This window comes from Lissotriton vulgaris, chromosome 1_1 (assembly GCF_964263255.1).
Source record: "Lissotriton vulgaris chromosome 1_1, aLisVul1.2, whole genome shotgun sequence".
Classification (NCBI taxonomy): Eukaryota; Metazoa; Chordata; class Amphibia; order Caudata; family Salamandridae; genus Lissotriton; species Lissotriton vulgaris.
This window is the reverse complement of record NC_141685.1, coordinates 1,083,692,078-1,083,711,947: the sequence shown is the minus strand read 5'-3', so window position 1 is coordinate 1,083,711,947 and position 19,870 is coordinate 1,083,692,078. Positions and strand designations below refer to the sequence as shown.

The following is a 19,870-nucleotide window of genomic DNA, read 5'->3' as shown; positions in this document are numbered from 1 at the left end:
GTCCCTGCGCATGCCCATCTCCTGTCTCCCTTCTGAGGCAAGTCAGTAACAATAGATCTCGCTGGTGATAGCGCTTTCGCGCTGCGCACCAGGCGAGACCTAAAAATGGGGTAAAATCATGGTTGTCCAACCCACTTGCTCTGTGGTACCCTTGACACCGACCTTCGTACCATGGTCCAGGGGTAATAAGGCAGCAACCATCCTTGAGGTTATTTTCTAAATGTTGTGCAGGAGCTTGTGTGGCACAGCTCACAAGCTCATGGAATGAAAGTAATTAGACGCATTGCTTTGCGCCATGGGTGCACCTGGATAAAACCTTAGTTGTCTCCACTCTAATCTCTCAGAACCAAATAAGAGACACCCCCTAATTAATGGATTGTGGAGTGTGCAGTTTGGTCCAGGGGCCTCAAGTCGTGCTAGCAGGGCCTGTTCGGATTCCCACTCCGATTAGCAGCCCTCATAACACAGGCACAAATCTTTATGAAACTCGGGGCGTAGCTTCAGGGGGTCTTTGGTTTGTTACACTCCCCCTAATAAATGTATTTTCAGATGAATAGTTGGGTACAGGAGCTTTCAGTCGGGTATGGTGAGGGGTCAGTTGGATTTCACCTGTAATTTTTGCACACACACACACACTGACAAAAACACCCATTTCGGTTTTGAAATCCCTAAAAATTATTATCTTACAAAATTGCGTTTCTCTCATTTAGTACTCCAATTAATCCGTATTGCTCTCCCTTTCCACTGCCTCTTAAGCCCTTCTCATACGCCCTGCTCGTCAAAAACGTATTTTAACATTATATACCAGCAAAATGATCGGGAAATCCGATGCCCCCCCCCCCCCCCCATCTTACTGACCAAGCTACTCCCCCTGATTAAACTTTGCACAGCTTGTATACACCCACCCCTCCTCTTCACACAAAACAGGCCAAGAATAAACAAAGGACCGGGTGGCTCTTATGTGGTGCAGAGAAGCCTTTTAAATGTAATGCTATTTTCATTCGGTTTGCTATTTGAGTGGCAGTGATGGTTGTGAAATCTCTGCGCCCCCCCCTATCCTCAATTCTAACACGGACCATGCTACGCCCCCGCCACCGCTACTGTTTATAAACTCTTTCGTGCTTCCTTGAGAGGAGTTCAGCAAGCCGAACAGGCTCTCCAGGAAGAGACGTGCCGTCACTCCGCACACCACAAAAGAACGAGGCCAAGCCTCGAGACTTCCGTCAGGTTAGATGACAGCACGGCACCCACAACACAAAGGGGGGATTATTCAGTGGCAGGAACACCCAAAGACACGGATGAGTCCGCGCCCCAGACCTGAGGAATAGGATCCCCAGCCCTGTGGGCAGCAGCGATATCCGATGGTCTGGGGCAGGGCCAGCTTTTGCACTGGTGGCGCCCTGTGCCACAATAGTTAGTTGGTTAGTTGGCACTGGTCGAACCGCCCTAGAGCCGGCCCTGGTCTGGGGAGGCACGGATCTGGTGTAGTGAGAAGTAGTCACGCGCAGATACCGTCAGGTATCCTCTGTCGAGAAAGGTCGGGAGGATTACGGAAAGGGTGTGGCTGCGGGACTCCATTCACACCGGAGCAAAGCAGGTGCAATCAAGGATGCGGGGGCATTCTTAATCCCCACAACACGCCAGGGGCAACTACACATGGAAAAAGAGGCGCGTTGCGTAAACCTCCTGTAGTGCGTCACAACAAAAGGCAAAGCCGGTCAACCCCGGAGAGCGAGTCTCGACCTGCGTGTGATGGGACGATGGCAAAGGCTTACTAGGTATTCCTTGACGGAGGCACAGCCAAGGTGTACTGTGTAGGGTGACCAACTGGCATTGGTGTAAATTCAGGACGGTGAGTGTAAAAATTCAGGACAAAGGGTCAAAATTCAGGACACAAATTCAGGACAGGAGGTCAAAATTCAGGACAAAACTTCAGGACAATAGGTACGTTTTACAGACACATCAGAGGTCGCGCAATAGTATATAAGTAAGCCCAGCCATTTCCAAACATATTCAACCGTTTGCAAACCTATCCATCATGTATCCTTCCATCTATCATTTCACTCATCCATCCCCCTCATCCATCCTTTCACTCATCTCCATTATCCATCCATCCATCCATCCATCCATCCATCCATCCATCCACCATTTCACCCTATCCATCTGTACACTTATCCATCCACTCTTTATCCCATCCATCCATTCACTCATCCATTCGGCCATTCACCCTTTCATCAATCCAGCCATCCTTTCACTTACTAATCCTTCCACCCATCCACTATTTTAGTCATCCATCCATCCTCCCTTTCTCTCTCCATCGACCCTTTCATTAAGCCATCCTTCCTTCCATCCATCCATCCATCTACTCATACACTCATGAAGTCATCCATTGATCCTATCACTCATCCACCTATCATTTCACTCCTTCACACATCTATTCATCCTTTTGTCCATCTACCCTCCCTTTCACTCACTCATCCATCCTTACATCCACCCTTTCACTCATACGTCCATTCATTCACCCTTGCACTTATCAATCCATCCATCATTTCACTCATCCACCTACCCACCCATCATTCACCCACCCACTCATCCATCCTTTCACCCACCCACCATCCAATCCACTGATCCTTCCTTTCACTCACCCACTATCCACCCACCCACTCATCCATCCATCCATCCTTTCAACCACCCACTCATCCATCCATCCATCCTTTCACCCACCCACTCATCATCCATCCATCCTTTCACCCACCCACTCATCCATCCATCCATCCTTCTACCCACTCATCATCCATCCATCCTTCCCCTCATCATTCATCCATCCTTCCCCTCATCATCCATCCATCCTTTTACCCACCCCCTCATCATCCATCCATTCCCTAATCATCCATCCATCCATCCTTTCACGCACCCCCTCATCATCCATCCATCCACCCTTCCCCTCATCATTCATCCATCCACCCTTCCCCTCATCATCCATCCTTTCACCCACCCCCTCATCATCCATCCATCCCCTCATCATCCATCCATCCATCCCCTCATCATCCATCCATCCTTCCCCTCATCATCCATCCATCCTTCCCCTCATCATCCATCCTTCCCCTCATCATCCATCCTTCCCCTCATCATCCATCCATCGATCCTTTCACCCACCCATTTATTTATTTATTTATTTATAGTCTTATAGCGCGCCTGAATCAGCCCCGAAGGGGTATCTCCGCGCGTGGCTTCTGTATGAGTTAGACAAACTAAAGTTGAGGAGTGACAAAGGGAAGGCTAAATTAATCTTGTGTGAACAAGTAAGTTTTTAGTTTCTTCCTAAAGTTGAAGAGGTTGGGAGTTTGTCTTAGCTGGGGAGGGAGGGAATTCCACAGCAAGGGACCTTTAAGGGAGGGGGCTCGACCACCCTGTCTCGCTCTGGTAACTTTAGGTACATATAGCAGCATAGTGTTGCTGGAGCGTAGAGTGCGTCCGGGAGAGTAGGGAAAGAAAATATCTTTCAAATATTTGGGACCAGATCCATAGATGCACTTATGCATGATGCAGCAGAGTTTAAAATGTACCCGCTGTTGCACTGGAAGCCAGTGAAGGTGGGAAAGGAGAGGACGGGAGGGGGCATTCAGGATGAGTCTTGCCGCGGTGTTCTGCACCACCTGCAGTCTGCGCAGTTGTTCCTGGTTGGCGGAAATGAGTAGACTGTTACAATAGTCTACCCGTCCAAGGACTAATGCTTGAACCAGCGTTTTCCTATAGATGTTTGGTAGGAAAGGAAAGATACGCCGTAGAAGACCAATTGTACGGAAACACGTTCCCGTGACCTGGCTGACGTGATCTTTCATAATCAGAGTTTGGTCTAGGCGTACCCCCAGGTTTTTGATGGTTTGTTTGGGCGCTGGGACAGGTCCAAGCTCAGGTGGCCACCATTCTGGGGACCAGAGCAGGGTGGCCCCTCCAAACAACATGACCTCTGTTTTGGCCACGTTGCATTGGAGGAAGTTCTGGGCCATCCAACCTGCCACCGCTCTCATGCCGTCTTGGAAAGATTGCATGACTGCAGGTGTAATGGTTTGAAAGGGGAACAACAGCTGAGTATCGTCAGCGTAAGAGATTGGTGAGAACCCGTGAGATCTTATAATCTCTGCCAAGGGGGCCACATATACGTTGAATAGCGTGGGGCTCAAACATGAGCCCTGTGGCACACCCTTGGTAAGCTTCCTGCAGACAGATTTATGGGAGCCTAGTTTGACACCTTGTTGTCTGTCTTCAAGAAAGCTTTCCAGCCACGCAAGAGCGGTCCCCTTTACTCCTACTCCCTTCAGACGGTCGAGAAGAATTTTGTGCGACACCGTGTTGAAGGCAGCGGACAAATCCAATAGCACCAGAATCACTGAGCTCCCTCTGTCAAGTGACATTCTGATGTTATCTGTCACTGAAAGGAGAGCTGATTCGGTGCTATGGTTAGGCCTAAAACCAGATTGCGAGTGGTCTAGGCCGCCCGCTGCCTCGATGTAGTTGGACAGGTGTGCGTTGACATGTTTCTCGACCATCTTACTGTAGTAAGGCAGAAGGGAGATAGGGCGGAGGTTGGAAAGCTCCGTCCATGGGAGAGCCGTATTCTTGCGGATAGGGTTCACCACTGCTCTTTTCCATTCCTTTGGTACTTTACCCTCTTTCCCCATCCATCCATCCATCCTTCCCCTCTATCCATCCCCTCATCTATCCATCCATCCCCTCATCCATCCATCCATCCCCTCACCCATCCATCCATCCATCCCCTCACCCATCCATCCATCCCCTCACCCATCCATCCATCCATCCCCTCACCCATCCATCCATCCCCTCATCCATCCATCCTTCTCCTCATCCATACATCCTTCTCCTCATCCATCCATCCTTCCCCTCATCCATCCATCCATCCTTCCCCTCATCCATCCTTCCTTTCATCCATCATCCATCCTTCCCCTCATCCATCCATCCCATCCATTTATCCTTCCCCTCATCCATCCATCTCCTGATCCATCCATCCTTCCCCTCCATCCATCCACTCCATCCATCCATCCATCCTTCTCCTCATCCATCATCCTTCCCCTCATCCATCTTTCCCCTCATCCATCATCCAGCTACCCTTCCACCCATACATCCAGGTATTTACATTTTCTCTCCATCCTTCCCCTCACTCATCAATCCATCCATTCTCTCTCATTATCCATTTATTCAATCTTTCATTCATCCATTCACCCTTTCACTAATCCATCCAGCCATTCACCCATCCCTTCACTTACTTACTCGCCGACCTTTCCATATTAATTTTGAGCTGAGCCCTTTTGAGAAGAGGCCCATCAAGAACTTCACCCTCGCTGCAGGGGCCGTTCCAGGACTGGGACAGAAGCCACCCAGGGAGGAGACAAGATCCACCACAGGGGGGGACAAGAGCCACCACAGGTGGGGGTGGACTGGAGCCACAACATGGGGGGACAGGAGCCATCCCAGGCGTGGGGTGGACTGGAGCCATCACTGAGGGGAGGGCAGGAGCCATCACAGGAGAGGGAACACAGGGGTGGGCATGCAGTATTCTAGTATCATCTTGGGCTCCTCTCCTGCACAAGACAATGAGAAGACAGGCTCTCTGTCCAAAATGCCACCCCCCCCACTGTGATGTACAGTACTTACAGGAGATGCTCTAAGAGAACTGATTGAACTGATTGTCCTCCTTACGTTGTTAATCAGTGTGGGTGCGATTGTGCCATTTCTGTATTTTCTTAAATTATAGACTGCATGTTTGAAGAACCGAGGTTTGCTTATAATTTAGTGACAGTAATTAAGCTCTGTGAAGAGAACCACGTGCTGCCTCGGTGTAATCTGGCCAGTCTCGGATGTTTGGGGCCCTGGGTAGAAATGGAATGTGTGAGCACTCCTCTAAATAGCAGAGACATGACACATTCAGGGCTGTTTGCATGTGAATAGATGTCGCTGCTCCTGAACCGGCAGCCCCTCCCTCTCACTCACCTTCGAAGCACCTCTTAACAGGTCATCAAGGGCTGGAGGTGTGAGGGTCGCCATCCCGCTGTGCCTCTCCAATGCTGCGGGGCATCTGAGGAGCTTTGGTGCAGCATCGGAGTGAAGAAGGGAGGTGGGTGCAAGCTGTGCCGGCTTTAGGGTGGAGCAACCGGTGCCCGGTTAAAATGACGGACAAATGGCGTCCGTTAAAGATTCCTTCACGGACAACGGACAGACGGCCGAAATTACGGACTGTCCGTGAAATTTACGGACGGTTGGTCACCCTAGTACTGTGTGCTCCTCGGAGAGCTAGTAACAGCCTGTGTGCCACGGGGTGATAGCCAAGGTGTACTGTGTGCTCCTCGGAGAGCTAGTAACAGCCTGTGTGCCACGGGGTGATAGCCAAGGTGTACTGTGTGCTCCTCAGAGAGCTAGTAACAGCCTGTGTGCCACAGGGTGATAGCCGAGGTGTACTAGCAGAGGTGTACTGTGTGCTCCTCGGAGAGCTAGTAACAGCCTGTGTGCCACAGGGTGATAGCCGAGGTGTACTGTGTGCTCCTCGGAGAGCTAGTAACAGCCTGTGTGCCACGGGGTGATAGCCGAGGTGTACTAGCCGAGGTGTACTGTGTGCTCCTCGGAGAGCTAGTAACAGCCTGTGTGCCACTGGCTGATAGCCAAGGTGTACTGTGCGCTACTCGGAGAGCTAGTAACAGCCTGTGTGCCACTGGGTGATAGCCGAGGTGTACTGTGTGCTCCTCGGAGAGCTAGTACCAGCCTGTGTGCCACGGGGTGATAGCCAAGGTGTACTGTGTGCTCCTCGGAGAGCTAGTACCAGCCTGTGTGCCACGGGGTGATAGCCGAGGTGTAGTAGCCGAGGTGTACTGTGTACTCCTCGGAGAGCTAGTAACAGCCTGTGTGCCACGGGGTGATAGCCAAGGTTGACTGTGTGCTCCTCGGAGAGCTAGTACCAGCCTGTGTGCCACGGGGTGATAGCCGAGGTGTACTAGCCGAGGTGTACTGTGTACTCCTCGGAGAGCTAGTAACAGCCTGTGTGCCACGGGGTGATAGCCAAGGTGTACTGTGTGCTCCTCGGAGAGCTAGTACCAGCCTGTGTGCCACGGGGTGATAGCCGAGGTGTACTGTGTGCTCCTCGGAGAGCTAGTACCAGCCTGTGTGCCACGGGGTGATAGCCAAGGTGTACTGTGTGCTCCTCGGAGAGCTAGTAACAGTCTGTGTGCCACGGGGTGATAGCCGAGGTGTACTGTGTACTCCTCGGAGAGCTAGTAACAGCCTGTGAGCCACAGGGTGATAGCCGAGGTGTACTGTGTACTCCTCAGAGAGCTAGTAACAGCCTGTGAGCCACAGGGTGATAGCCGAGGTGTACTGTGTGCTCCTCGGAGAGCTAATACCAGCCTGTGTGCCACGGGGTGATAGCCGAGGTGTACTGTGTACTCCTCGGAGAGCTAGTAACAGCCTGTGAGCCACAGGGTGATAGCCGAGGTGTACTGTGTACTCCTCAGAGAGCTAGTAACAGCCTGTGAGCCACAGGGTGATAGCCGAGGTGTACTGTGTGCTCCTCGGAGAGCTAATACCAGCCTGTGTGCCACGGGGTGATAGCCGAGGTGTACTGTGTGCTCCTCTGAGAGCTAGTAACAGCCTGTGTGCCACGGGGTGATAGCCGAGGTGTACTGTGTGCTCCTCGGAGAGCTAGTAACAGCCTGTGTGCCACGGGGGGATAGCCAAGGTGTACTGTGTGCTCCTCGGAGAGCTAGTACCAGCCTGTGTGCCACAGGGTGGTAGCCGAGGTGTACTGTGTGCTCCTCGGAGAGCTAGTAACAGCCTGTGTGCCACAGGGTGATAGCCGAGGTGTACTAGCCGAGGTGTACTGTGTGCTCCTCGGAGAGCTAGTAACAGCCTGTGTGTCACGGGGTGATAGCCGAGGTGTACTGTGTGCTCCTCGGAGAGCTAGTACCAGCCTGTGTGCCACGGGGTGATAGCCGAGGTGTACTGTGTACTCCTCGGAGAGCTAGTAACAGCCTGTGAGCCACAGGGTGATAGCCGAGGTGTACTGTGTACTCCTTAGAGAGCTAGTAACAGCCTGTGCGCCACAGGGTGATAGCCGAGGTGTACTGTGTGCTCCTCGGAGAGCTAATACCAGCCTGTGGGCCTCGGGGTGATAGCCGAGGTGTACTGTGTGCTCCTCGGAGAGCTAGTAACAGCCTGTGTGCCACGGGGTGATAGCCGAGGTGTACTGTGTGCTCCTCGGAGAGCTAGTAACAGCCTGTGTGCCACGGGGTGATAGCCAAGGTGTACTGTGTGCTCCTCGGAGAGCTAGTACCAGCCTGTGTGCCACAGGGTGGTAGCCGAGGTGTACTGTGTGCTCCTCGGAGAGCTAGTAACAGCCTGTGTGCCACGGGGTGATAGCCAAGGTGTACTGTGTGCTCCTCGGAGAGCTAATACCAGCCTGTGTGCCACGGGGTGATAGCCGAGGTGTACTGTGTGCTCCTCGGAGAGCTAGTAACAGCCTGTGTGCCACGGGGTGATAGCAGAGGTGTACTGTGTGCTCCTCGGAGAGCTAGTAACAGCCTGTGTGCCACGGGGTGATAGCCAAGGTGTACTGTGTGCTCCTCGGAGAGCTAGTACCAGCCTGTGTGCCACAGGGTGGTAGCAGAGGTGTACTGTGTGCTCCTCGGAGAGCTAGTAACAGCCTGTGTGCCACAGGGTGATAGCCGAGGTGTACTAGCCGAGGTGTACTGTGTGCTCCTCGGAGAGCTAGTAACAGCCTGTGTGTCACGGGGTGATAGCCGAGGTGTACTGTGTGCTCCTCGGAGAGCTAGTACCAGCCTGTGTGCCACGGGGTGATAGCCGAGGTGTACTGTGTACTCCTCGGAGAGCTAGTAACAGCCTGTGAGCCACAGGGTGATAGCCGAGGTGTACTGTGTACTCCTCAGAGAGCTAGTAACAGCCTGTGAGCCACAGGGTGATAGCCGAGGTGTACTGTGTGCTCCTCGGAGAGCTAATACCAGCCTGTGTGCCACGGGGTGATAGCCGAGGTGTACTGTGTGCTCCTCGGAGAGCTAGTAACAGCCTGTGTGCCACGGGGTGATAGCCGAGGTGTACTGTGTGCTCCTCGGAGAGCTAGTAACAGCCTGTGTGCCACGGGGTGATAGCCAAGGTATACTGTGTGCTCCTCGGAGAGCTAGTACCAGCCTGTGAGCCACAGGGTGATAGCCGAGGTGTACTGTGTGCTCCTCGGAGAGCTAGTAACAGCCTGTGAGCCACAGGGTGATAGCCGAGGTGTACTGTGTACTCCTCAGAGAGCTAGTAACAGCCTGTGAGCCACAGGGTGATAGCCGAGGTGTACTGTGTGCTCCTCGGAGAGCTAATACCAGCCTGTGTGCCACGGGGTGATAGCCGAGGTGTACTGTGTACTCCTCGGAGAGCTAGTAACAGCCTGTGAGCCACAGGGTGATAGCCGAGGTGTACTGTGTACTCCTCAGAGAGCTAGTAACAGCCTGTGAGCCACAGGGTGATAGCCGAGGTGTACTGTGTGCTCCTCGGAGAGCTAATACCAGCCTGTGTGCCACGGGGTGATAGCCGAGGTGTACTGTGTGCTCCTCGGAGAGCTAGTAACAGCCTGTGTGCCACGGGGTGATAGCCGAGGTGTACTGTGTGCTCCTCGGAGAGCTAGTAACAGCCTGTGTGCCACGGGGTGATAGCCAAGGTGTACTGTGTGCTCCTCGGAGAGCTAGTACCAGCCTGTGTGCCACAGGGTGGTAGCCGAGGTGTACTGTGTGCTCCTCGGAGAGCTAGTAACAGCCTGTGTGCCACAGGGTGATAGCCGAGGTGTACTAGCCGAGGTGTACTGTGTGCTCCTCGGAGAGCTAGTAACAGCCTGTGTGTCACGGGGTGATAGCCGAGGTGTACTGTGTGCTCCTCGGAGAGCTAGTACCAGCCTGTGTGCCACGGGGTGATAGCCGAGGTGTACTGTGTACTCCTCGGAGAGCTAGTAACAGCCTGTGTGCCACAGGGTGATAGCCGAGGTGTACTGTGTACTCCTCAGAGAGCTAGTAACAGCCTGTGAGCCACAGGGTGATAGCCGAGGTGTACTGTGTGCTCCTCGGAGAGCTAATACCAGCCTGTGTGCCACGGGGTGATAGCCGAGGTGTACTGTGTGCTCCTCGGAGAGCTAGTAACAGCCTGTGTGCCACGGGGTGATAGCCGAGGTGTACTGTGTGCTCCTCGGAGAGCTAATAACAGCCTGTGTGCCACGGGGTGATAGCCAAGGTGTACTGTGTGCTCCTCGGAGAGCTAGTACCAGCCTGTGTGCCACAGGGTGATAGCCGAGGTGTACTAGCCGAGGTGTACTGTGTACTCCTTGGAGAGCTAGTAACAGTCTTATTGCTTCATCTCCTCAGGACAACATGTCTCTTCTCCTGGGTATTTCTGTTACAAATCATTGTTACCAGGTGTGTTGCCAACTAGGGACATTATAGCATAACAAGACTTAAACTCATCTTTTTCAGACTAACCTCTTTTAGAACCTTTTTGAGGCCTTTGCTGTATGTTCATGGTCTTACTTGTTTTAAGCGGGAAATCATTTCGTTTTTTAGGGTGCCTTGTGGTAATTATTAATGTTTTTTATTGCTTACTGTTTGTGTTAACATGTATTGGTTGTAGCTGCACTGTGCACGTTTATGGCTCTATTGAGCCTAATAAAAGTTTAAAGTCCTAAAACTCAACTCACAGAACTCGTTAGGTTGTCCAATGGAAGCCCGAGACTAAAAATATGGGCCGGGTGTCATGCCTAGCTGGGACTTATTGTGTGATGGGAACAAGCAGAAGGATAAAAAAAAAAACTGTCCATTGGCGAGAGTGTGAAGGAACATAGGGTGAAAGTTCAAAGGAACCATTTGTGAGATTGCATGTGGGCGAGAGGAGCCGCCTGCACGTAGCACCATCGGTGTGCTTACAATAGGATAGTAGTGTATGCGATGTTATATGTGTGCAAGGAAATGGAGTGAGAAAGTGATCAGTGTGCTTATCGATTGAGCGGGTGTATACGCAGATGTGGGTACTCTGGGAGGGCACAGGGCAGATTTTCCAAAACAGGGGAGGTGCATATAATGCAAGTAGTTGTAAACGGATCACATGCCATCAGTAACAGCGGAAAAGCTCCTCACTATGCTAGAGTTACATTGTACTACTGAGCTGGCGTTGTGCCTGCTCACTGTTAGGGTGCCCAGGTGACTGCGTGTCGCTAAGGCACCACTTTTTCATTCCTGGCCTTCGCATTTACTGCTCTGAGTTGGCAGGGTATGCCTAGACGTGGGTCCCTAGGTCACTTTGCCACTGGATTCAAGCTACCTGGCTGATGAGGGCTGTTAGCCCGAAACCTGTCCCAGGATGCTTGTTTCCGGTCCAGGGAACACATGGCTTGACAGTTCAGGGTGGACTGTTCCCATGAGGAACAGGGTCAAGACTGATTTGCATATAGCTGTGTTTGAACTGGGGTGGCGAAGTGAGCTAAAGAAGGATGATGGATTCAACCCAGATGTGTGACTGGGGTTGAGTGTCCTAAAAGTTTCCACGCTCCATCCATCATATCCTTGTGTTTGCATTGCATTGCATTTACATATCATTGTTATCGGGTTCAGTTGGTTCAACTTAAATAAGTCCAAATCCCGTGCACACGTTTCAGAGTAATAGGTACTGGTGTCAGAACCAAACAATTGAGACAATGTTCATGCGAACAGAAGTAATGAATGTCGAACTCCAGATTTGCGTAAAGATGAGATTTATAAATCAATCTTGATCAGTACATATGACATAAACCAGCAGACACGTGTTTCCTCACACCGTGTAGAAGATGTGACTCTTAGGGCTGTACGTTTCGAATGTAGAATGGTGAGTCGCAGTACCGGTGTTAATTCCAACCCGGCTGCGACGAGTAGAGGATGATGTAGATATCAGGTATGGATAACGGATCCCTGCCGGACGTGACGTACCAGCATGGGAGAGACTGAGTACGGATGCTTCCCAAGTCAAAATGCGGGAGTCTATAGTTATGCATAGACCGCACGGATCGGTGCGGCAATCTAATCAGGATGATCCAGGTGGCGGATCACTCGAGTGATCCGCCTCCTGGCTCGTCCGGCTTATTAAAAAAAGTTTTTCAGAGGAAAAATTACCAAAATCAAAACAAATAGTACAAGCTTTTCCTGTGACTCACTGTTAAACACCACTAACCACCCTTTCAGTGATAGCCAAGCCAATACACCTGCAGGTATTGTAAATTTCCATTTTCAGTGGCCGTTGAATGGATTGGAAAAACAAATCCCAGTGAATTTATGGCAACTACCTCACTTGAGGTTGTTGCGGACACTGTCTCCATTTCTAAACTTATCAAGTACACATTATTATAATCAGGTGTTTATCTAGTTTACTCAGTGGAAGCAAAGCAAGACTACAACATCCAGAATCCATTGTGTTATCACACAAACGTTCAGGACTAGCAACAGTGTCCATAATGGCCTGATGGAGGTGGCCACGCTAAAATGAATCCCCACACTATAGATACTGTGAACGCCCTACCCCGGTATATATATACCCAATGCACAAGTCAGGAGTACACGTCCCCCCAGCAAAGAACTTGGGCCCCACAGAAATAAGTTGAACTTGTCCCACTATAATTTTTAGACACTGGACACGTTAAGCAGTGCCTGTTCGTTGACTGCTTTCCATTCCCAGCAACAACGTGCAGCAACGTGCAGGCAGCGAGGAAGCTTTCACCTCTAGCTGGGCCAAAGTTAAGGGGCAATCATGCCTCCTTTTGTTTGAAAAGCCTGACTGGAGGCGGCCTGGAACCTCACACTTAAATGTAAATGCCACGGAGGGGAAACAAAGGCGCACCACTTGTTATGTCTTCATAGGTACTAAGAGAGGCCTGCTTTTGCCTTTGTTCAGTCCTTGAATATAAGAGATGCATGCACTGTAAGGACGCCATATCTCATTTGTTAAATCTCATAATGTGCTTAAATGTACTCATGATATACCTGATAAACATGTATGAGGTCTTAATACTTACTCGCTTCCTGTTATGTCACCTGCAATGTCACCAGCCGTGAAATCATGCCCTGTGATGGCATGCGTCATGATTTCACTTGCATACTGCCTAACCTGGTTAGTCCCCCCACTTCTTTTTTTAGGTCTCTCCTAGCGTTGCAGCACGTGCACTTTTCATTGGCAAGCATCAAAAAACGCTCGCTTTTGATTGCAAGGGAGGCATGTTTGTTCACTCCCTGTCTCCTGTTTGCCGCGAGCTGACTGGACAGGAGATCGCGCACGTGCACGGCGTCTCTTTTGCTCGTAGGCTTGTTCGGCGTCTGTTTTGCTCGCAGGCTTGGTTAATTAGGTGTCATGTTTATTGCTTTCAGTTTCACAACTCAAGGGCCTTCCGTTGCTTCTATTTCGCTGCATCTTGCCACTGGTGCAATGTTTTAAAACATGGCACTTATGGCATACATTTGTGCATTCGCTGTCAGCAATCTGCAAGGCAATGCCTCATTGTCTTTTGAGAGTGATTGGCATCTCCTACGCCGACGACACCCAGCTCATCCTCTCTCTCACCAAGGACCCACACACCGCCAAAACCAACCTCCACGAGGGAATGAAGGCCGTCACCGACTGGATGAGGAGCAGCCGTCTGAAGATGAACTCGGACAAGACGGAGGTCCTCCTCCTCGGACCCACCCCCTCAGCCTGGGATCACTCCTGGGGCCGACCACAATGAACACAGCACCAACACCCACTGACCATGCACGCAACCTAGGATTCATCCTCAACTCCTCCCTCTCCATGTCTAAGCAGGTCAACGCGGTCTCCTCCTCCTGCTACAACACCCTAAGCAGGATCTACAAGTGGATCCCGACCGAAACAAGAAGAACGGTGACACAGGCCCTCGTCAGCACAAGACTGGACTAGGGCAACGCACTCTATGCAGGAATCCCAGCCAAACATCTACGACGACTTCAACGCATCCAAAACGCCTCTGCCCGACTGATCGTCAACGTCCCCCGCCGCAGCCACATCACCCTCCACCTGAGAGACCTACACTGGCTGGCTCCCTGTCAACAAGAGGATCACCTTCAAGCTCCTCACCCACGCACACAAAGCACTCCACAAAGCCGGACCAGCCTACCTGAACAGCAGACTCAGCTTCTACACCCCCACCCGCCAGCTCCGCTCCGCCAGCCTCGCCCTCGCTGTTGTCCCCCGCATCCAACGAACGACCTCCGGCAGCAGATCCTTCTCCTACCTCGCCGCCAAGACCTGGAACACCCTCCCTACCCACATACAGCAGACCCAAGCCCTACTCGCCTTCAGAAGACTCCTCAAGACCTGGCTCTTCGAGCAGTAGCAGCACCTCTCCTCCCCATAGCGCCTTGAGACCCTCACGGGTAAGTAGCGCGCTTTACAAGTACTCTGTTTGATTGATTGATTATCGCTTTCTTGTAAAAAGCTAGACGTGCCACCCATTGACTGCTTGCGGAACTGCCTTCTGTTTAGTTCAGACAGAAACCGCCATTCCCTGTTCTGCCAAAACACGCCGGTGGTGCGCGTCCATTCCCATGAGGCCTGAGACAAGGCTATGCTGGCACACAGTGGAGCCGCATTCCAGAGGAACCAAACCCAGATGGCCCGGTCATCCGAGCTTGGATTCCTTCAGAAGCCAACTCTGGTTAGGCGAAGTTTGTTGTGATGGAGAGGAACAGTCAGATGTTTTAGTTAGACAGTGAGTGTTTGTCTGTTGGAGGTGTCCTGAGCCAGGAAATGCAGAACGGAGAGCTGGCCCCCTTGCTGCCACCCCTCCGGCTCCTGAACAGATGGGCGCTGGCTTAATTTATAATACTCTCCGGGTGAGGTGCGGAGTAGGTGCTGGGTGAGAGCGAGGTTTAGACCAACTAGGGGCTGGGATGAACCAGAGTCTCTCACACCCCAGCACTGGACCTCGACACCCGTCACTCACACTGCACCAGAGCACCCTTCATTCACCTCTGCACTCTTTATTCACTTTGTACCAGTCCTCAGCACCAGTCATGCACCTCTGCATTTGACATTGGCATCACCACTCATACCTGGACTTCTGCCATATTCACTCACAACTTGGCTGGCACCAGCCACTCACCCCTGGCCCTGAGCACTTGCCACTCACCGCTGGCCCTGAGCACCCGCCACTCACCCCTGGACAAGTGCACCCGCCACTCACCCCTGGACAAGAGCACCCGCCACTCACCCCTGGACAAGAGCACCCGCCACTCACCCCTGGATGCGAGCACCTGCCACTCACCCCTGGACCCGAGCACTCGCCACTCACCCCTGGACCTGAGCACCCGCCACTCACCCCTGGACCCGAGCACCCGCCATGGACCCGAGCACTCGCCACTCACCCCTGGACCCGAGCACCCGCCACTCACCCCTGGACCCGAGCACCCGCCGAGCACCCGCCACTCACCCCTGGACCCGAGCACCCGCCACTCACCCCTGAACCCGAGCACCCGCCACTCACCCCTGGACCCGAGCACCTGCCACTCACCCCTGGACCCGAGCACTTGCCACTCACCCCTGGACCCGAGCACTTGCCACTCACCCCTGGACCCGAGCACCTGCCACTCACTCCTGGACCTCAGCACCTGCCACTCACTCCTGGACCTCAGCACCTGCCACTCACTCCTGGACCTCAGCACCTGCCACTCACTCCTGGACCTCAGCACCCGCCACTCACCACTGGCCCTGAGCCTCGGCCACTCATCCCTGGCACTGAGCACCCGCTACTCCCCCTGGCCCTGAGCACCCACCACTCTCCCCTGGCCCTGAGCACCCACCACTCACCACTGGACCCGAGCACCTGTTACTCACCACCGGTCCTCAGCACCCACCACTCACCCCTCTGCCGCTGCCTAGAAATGCCTAGTCACAAAAGTTTTCTGTGACCAGGTTCTAGTCTGCGAGAATGCAGAGAACCACGTGGAAGTTACACTCAGATTTGAGGTATAGGAATGCTGGTGATATAAAGTGAGATATTACATAGTTTAATATTTTGTTTTTAGGTCTCGGTCTCTTCGAGACATTTTGTAATTGGCTTTTAAAAGTGCCACTAGAGAGTTTTGCTGGCCTACAGCTTGCGTTCACAAGCTTGTGCTCGTTCACAGATGCCATTTGTGTTTTTATTGCTGTAATCAGGCTCCTCTGCTTGCACTACCCCCCTCCCCTTTCCCCCCCGCTCTCCTGGTCAGCTTAATTTGTGTCTTCTAGCTGTGAATGATGCTCCTCTGCTCGCACTCCCCCTCCTCTTAGTCAGTTTCCTTTGTGTCTTCTATCACTGTGAATGCTCCTGCTTCTACCAGGCACACACACCATCAGTCGTCAGTGCACGCTTTCACCAGGCACACATACCACCAGTCGTCAGTGCACACTTCCACCAGGAACACACACCACCGGCCTTCAGTACACGCTTCCACCAGGCACACATACCACCAGTCGTCAGTGCACTCTTCCACCAGGCACACACACCACCAGTTGTCAGTGAACGCTTCCATCAGGGGCACACACTGCCAGCCGTCACACACTACCAGCCGTCGGTGCATGCTTCCACCAGGCACACACCAGCAGCTGTCAGTGCACGCTTTGCCCCCCGGCACACACACCACCAGCAATCAGTGCATACTTCCGCCATGCACACACACCAGCAGCTGTCAGTGCACGCTTGCACTGGGCACACACACCACCAGCCATCAGTGCACGCTTCCACCAGGCACACACACCACCAGTTGTCAGTGCACGCTTCCACCAGGCACACACATACCACCAGCCGTCAGTGCACGCTTTCACTGGGCACACACACCACCAGCCGTCAGTGCCCGCTTTCACCAGGCACACACACTACCAGCCTTCACACACTACCAGCCGTCAGTGCATGTTTCCACCAGGCACACACCACCAGCTGTCAGTGCACGCTTTCACCAGGCACACACACTACCAGCCGTCGGTGCATGTTTCCACCAGGCACACACCACCAGCTGTCAGTGCACGCTTTCACCAGGCACACACACTACCAGCCTTAACACACTACCAGCCGTCAGTACATGCTTCCACCAGGCACACACCACCAGCTGTCAGTGCACGCTTTCACCAGGCACACACACACCACCAGCCACCGGGGCACGCTTTCACCAGGCACACACACACCACCAGCCGGCAGTGCAGCAGGCAGGCTCTTCTAAGAGTGTCTTAGTAAATATGTGTTTGATGCCTGGAAGGGAGTGAGTTGAGTTTCCTTAAACCATGCTGAGTATGCAGGTGCAGTGCTTGAACTCCTGTGTGAGTGAGTTATGCTGCCTGGGGCTCACTCACTCCACATTTGTAAATTGTGCCTGCACCAGGCTTTTTCTCATTTGCAAAGTTCAGAACATGCGCACAGCTAGGCAGCCCCCACACCCCCGGGAATGACTGCTTCCTACAACCAGAATGGAAACAACATTCAGAGAAGTGAAAACAAGTTCATTTGATGCAAAGAACTGTAAACAAAAACCATGTCCAGCTATTGTAGATCTGGCAACTTAAACAAAACCGCAACAAAAAGCAAACAAACATTGGCATAGCCAATAGGTCTCGCTTTTTGGACCCTATAAGTATTTAGTTATGCAGCAGAATATCCTTGGTGCAAAAGCACCAACTGTTGCATGGCTAAACACTTATAAGGTCCCAAATACGAGACCTATTGGCTATGCCAATGCTTGCTTATTGTAGGAGCTAGTTCAGAAAGTTCAAAACATTTATCCCATTTGTTGTACCGAAAAAAAAATGCAATTTTTGATAATTCTTTAGGCGCCTGCCACATTTTGCAAGTGATTACTCCTTATTCAACGTTTATTTTACATGTATGTTCTTTTGTAAAAGGGATTTGGCAAACAACAATGGCGCATCACAACATTTTATAATTTAGACGGCACCATTTGTACTCTTTCAGCACGCTGCATGGACTTGCTGACAACTGACCTTGGTTTAGTTGCAACTCAGCAGACCCTTCCAAGACGTTCAGCTGCCTTAAACCAGTCCTACAAAATGCCCCCAATAGCCTCATTTTATTGAAAGAAGAAGTTGTCAGAAAGAGGCTAGCAGAAAGGACCCGTGAAGTTTTAGGCCTAATGTGCAGGGTAATTTCCTTGGAATTGTGAACTCCTTTTCATCAAGATTGCTTTTTGAGATGTCCATTCAATAATTACATCTGTATGCCGTGGGTCACTAAGTTTTCTCTGACTAAGGTCACACATGTGGACTAGCACTAGGCTGCAGGGTTTAGAACCTTGATCTCACAACAGCCATGGACCATCTAAATCAGGGGTATCCAACGTAGATCGACGAATGTTGGTTCCATGCCAGACTTTCAAGCTATCCACACAAAACAGACATCCATTCAGTGAATCATAATGGAAAATTTGCATGGATATGGCCTTCCTGGGTGTACTTTGAACACTCTTGATCTAAATGATTTCCATTTGTTGTATGTAAATTTATTTTACCAGGCTGTCTTGAAAATCTGGCACGACTCTGGCCTGGATCAACCTCTGACACCTGCCTAAGTCAAACGTTTGCTTTTGAGAGTCCAGTGCCTTTACTTTAAAAGTACTAACCTGTTTTGGATATTATTATTGTATGAGACTGTAGTTTGGAAGTGTGTCTTGATTAGGCCTGCGTGAAATTTAAATTATGCTGACATGATTCATAAATTTCTCAAACTTTCCCTTTATGCAGTGTCATGTGGTGTGTTTGCCTGCAGGAGACAAGTTGGGGCCGAAAGTTTCTTGCCAACAAACATTTTCTGCTCGAACTACTGTCCTGTCGACTCGCAAGGTTTTTTTTTTAGCTGCAAACTTGCCAGATACCAGTCATACGAAAAACTTGCAAAACAAATTTTGCTCTGAAAGCATCATTTCCCACAAACGTGAACGACATTCCTTGATTTCGCAAACAATTGTGCAATGTTGAGCATCCCAGTTCTTGTTTTCTTGCGTTATAATGTATGAAGAAACGTATAATTGATTCCTCAGTTTAGTTTCTTATTGTACAGTGCCCAACGCCTTCTGCTGGTCTGCGCTTTACTAGAATACACAACAACAGACAAACTACGTTTGTAACCATTGGACCTTGTGCCCTGCACATACCCATAGCTGTCGACTCATCCACATTTGGTGGGTGTCGCCTGCTTTTTGACCATATTTGCCCTCCTAAAAAGCAACATGCATCCATAGACTTCAATAGAGTGTCTCTCTATGCAAAGCAGCATCAGCTGCCTAAATGAATGTATCCTTCATTCTTCAACGGGATCCCGGTCTTAAATATCGGACTTCACCCTCATTCGCGAGCCATCAAGTTCATCCGCTTTCGCCCCCCAAACCACCCCAAACCCCTTACCTCGTCCACAGGCAGCCCCTAAACCCTCTGCACATTGTCTGCATGTTCCTTTGGAAAGATCAAGGTGGTCGATGAGCGGCGGGCCGCGCAGACGTCACCCAAGACAGGAGGCAGGACAGCGAGGCGAAGGCTTCCAGGCGGAAACATGTCGAGAGACGTATGTGGCGGGGCAGCGCGAGCCCGGGGTCAAACTTCAGAACGGCGCCCGACTCCGGATTGGCTGGTAAAATAATAGAGAAGCAATCTTCTTTTATTGCGGCAGCCGGTTGACGCAGCAGGCAGCTCGGCGCGAGTAGCACACCCTTGCAAGTTGTTGCGATAACTGTGAGCGTGTTCTTGTTTATTAGCTCCCAGAGGAAGAAAAAATGGATCACCATCACTTCTAGGCGCGTTGAAA

General features: G+C 51.6%; 1 protein-coding gene across 3 annotated transcripts in view; it reads right to left on the bottom strand.

Annotated features, from left to right (window-relative positions):
- The window catches only part of MGAT3 (beta-1,4-mannosyl-glycoprotein 4-beta-N-acetylglucosaminyltransferase), a 127,152-nt gene that overhangs the window by 59,854 nt on the left and 47,428 nt on the right, over window positions 1-19,870 (bottom strand). Inside the window, exon 1 of one of the 3 annotated variants that reach the window (XM_086963439.1) lies at window positions 19,474-19,661. The exons of the other annotated variants lie outside the window; for them this stretch is intronic. Within the exon in view, the coding sequence (XP_086819565.1) occupies window positions 19,474-19,517 (44 nt within the window). The 5' untranslated portion in view covers window positions 19,518-19,661. Of the gene's footprint in view, window positions 1-19,473; window positions 19,662-19,870 lie in introns of those variants that run through there. 3 annotated transcript variants of the gene reach the window in all.